Here is a 1099-nt window from a genome sequence, read left to right as displayed (position 1 = left end):
ACTGACTATTTCTCAAAATGGGCAGAAGCCATCACATTACGGGAAGTCAAGAAGTAAAATGTTGTGAATTTCATCTGAACTCAAATAATATACAGATATGGTGTACCACAACGTATCATAACTGATAATGGGAAATAGTTCGATAACCATCTAATGACAAGTTTAGGAGAGAAGTTCAAGTTCAGACAATATAAGTCATCGATGTACAACGCTCCTGCAAATGGTTTGGCTGAAGGCTTCAATAAAACCCTTTGTAACTTGTTGAGAAAAGTAGTAGCAAAATCAAAGCGAGATTGGCATGAAAGAATTGGTGAGGCATTATGGGCCTATCGTACCACATACAAAACTCCTACTCAAGCAACCCCGTATGCGTTAGTGTATGGAGTAGAGGCTGTGTTGCCGTTAGAAATGCAGATCCCATCTTTACGCATTGCTATTCAAGAGAAACTTACAGAAGATGAAAATGACAAGTTACGTTTAGCAGAGTTGGAGGCACTCGATGAAAAAAGACTAGAGGCCCAACATAAGCTCCAATGTTATCAAGCAAGGATCTCGCGAGCATTCAACAAAAAAGTACGTCCTCGTTCTTTTCAAGTAGGAGACCTAGTCCTTGCAATACGAAGACCAATTATCACCTCTCACAAGCCAGTTGGTAAATTCACCTCTAAGTGGGATGGCCCATATGTGGTACAAGAGGTTTACACAAATGGCGCATACAAGATTGCGGATGAAGACGGTGTGCTCATAGGCCCAATAAATGGGAAATTTCTCAAACGTTACTACTCTTGAAACAACACCATGCTCCTAAGTAAGAGCGTAAACCGCAAGCCATGCTCCTAAGCAAGAGCGTAAACTGCAAACCTCTTTGAACTACGTCGGCTTGATCTTGTGAAGTACTGTTTTTACTTTACAAGTACGTAGGCAGCTTAGGTGAACATGTAGTCCGAGTACAGCCATGCCATATAAAAAAAAATTGTCATAGCCTAAAAAATTGTCACAGCTTAAAAAACAATGTTTTATCGCTTCTAGCCCGCATGAGTTTAAACTGTGAACGGCTAAATCTAAAAATCACATCGTGTCCTGGTACATTATATCTTAT

The 1099-nt window shown here is 40.1% G+C and overlaps 1 protein-coding gene across 1 annotated transcript; it reads left to right on the top strand.

Annotated features, from left to right (window-relative positions):
• Positions 1–201: 201 nt before the first annotated feature.
• LOC141608123 (uncharacterized) lies at positions 202–789 on the top strand. Its single transcript, XM_074427476.1, has one exon. It carries the CDS (start codon positions 202–204, stop codon positions 787–789), a length of 588 nt encoding a protein of 195 aa, XP_074283577.1.
• The last annotated feature ends 310 nt before the right edge of the window (positions 790–1099 follow it).

The sequence above is a fragment of the Silene latifolia genome, chromosome 10 (genome assembly GCF_048544455.1).
Source record: "Silene latifolia isolate original U9 population chromosome 10, ASM4854445v1, whole genome shotgun sequence".
Classification (NCBI taxonomy): domain Eukaryota; kingdom Viridiplantae; phylum Streptophyta; class Magnoliopsida; order Caryophyllales; family Caryophyllaceae; genus Silene; species Silene latifolia.
The sequence above is the reverse complement of the archived record's forward strand: the minus strand, read 5'-3'. Positions and strand labels throughout refer to the sequence as shown.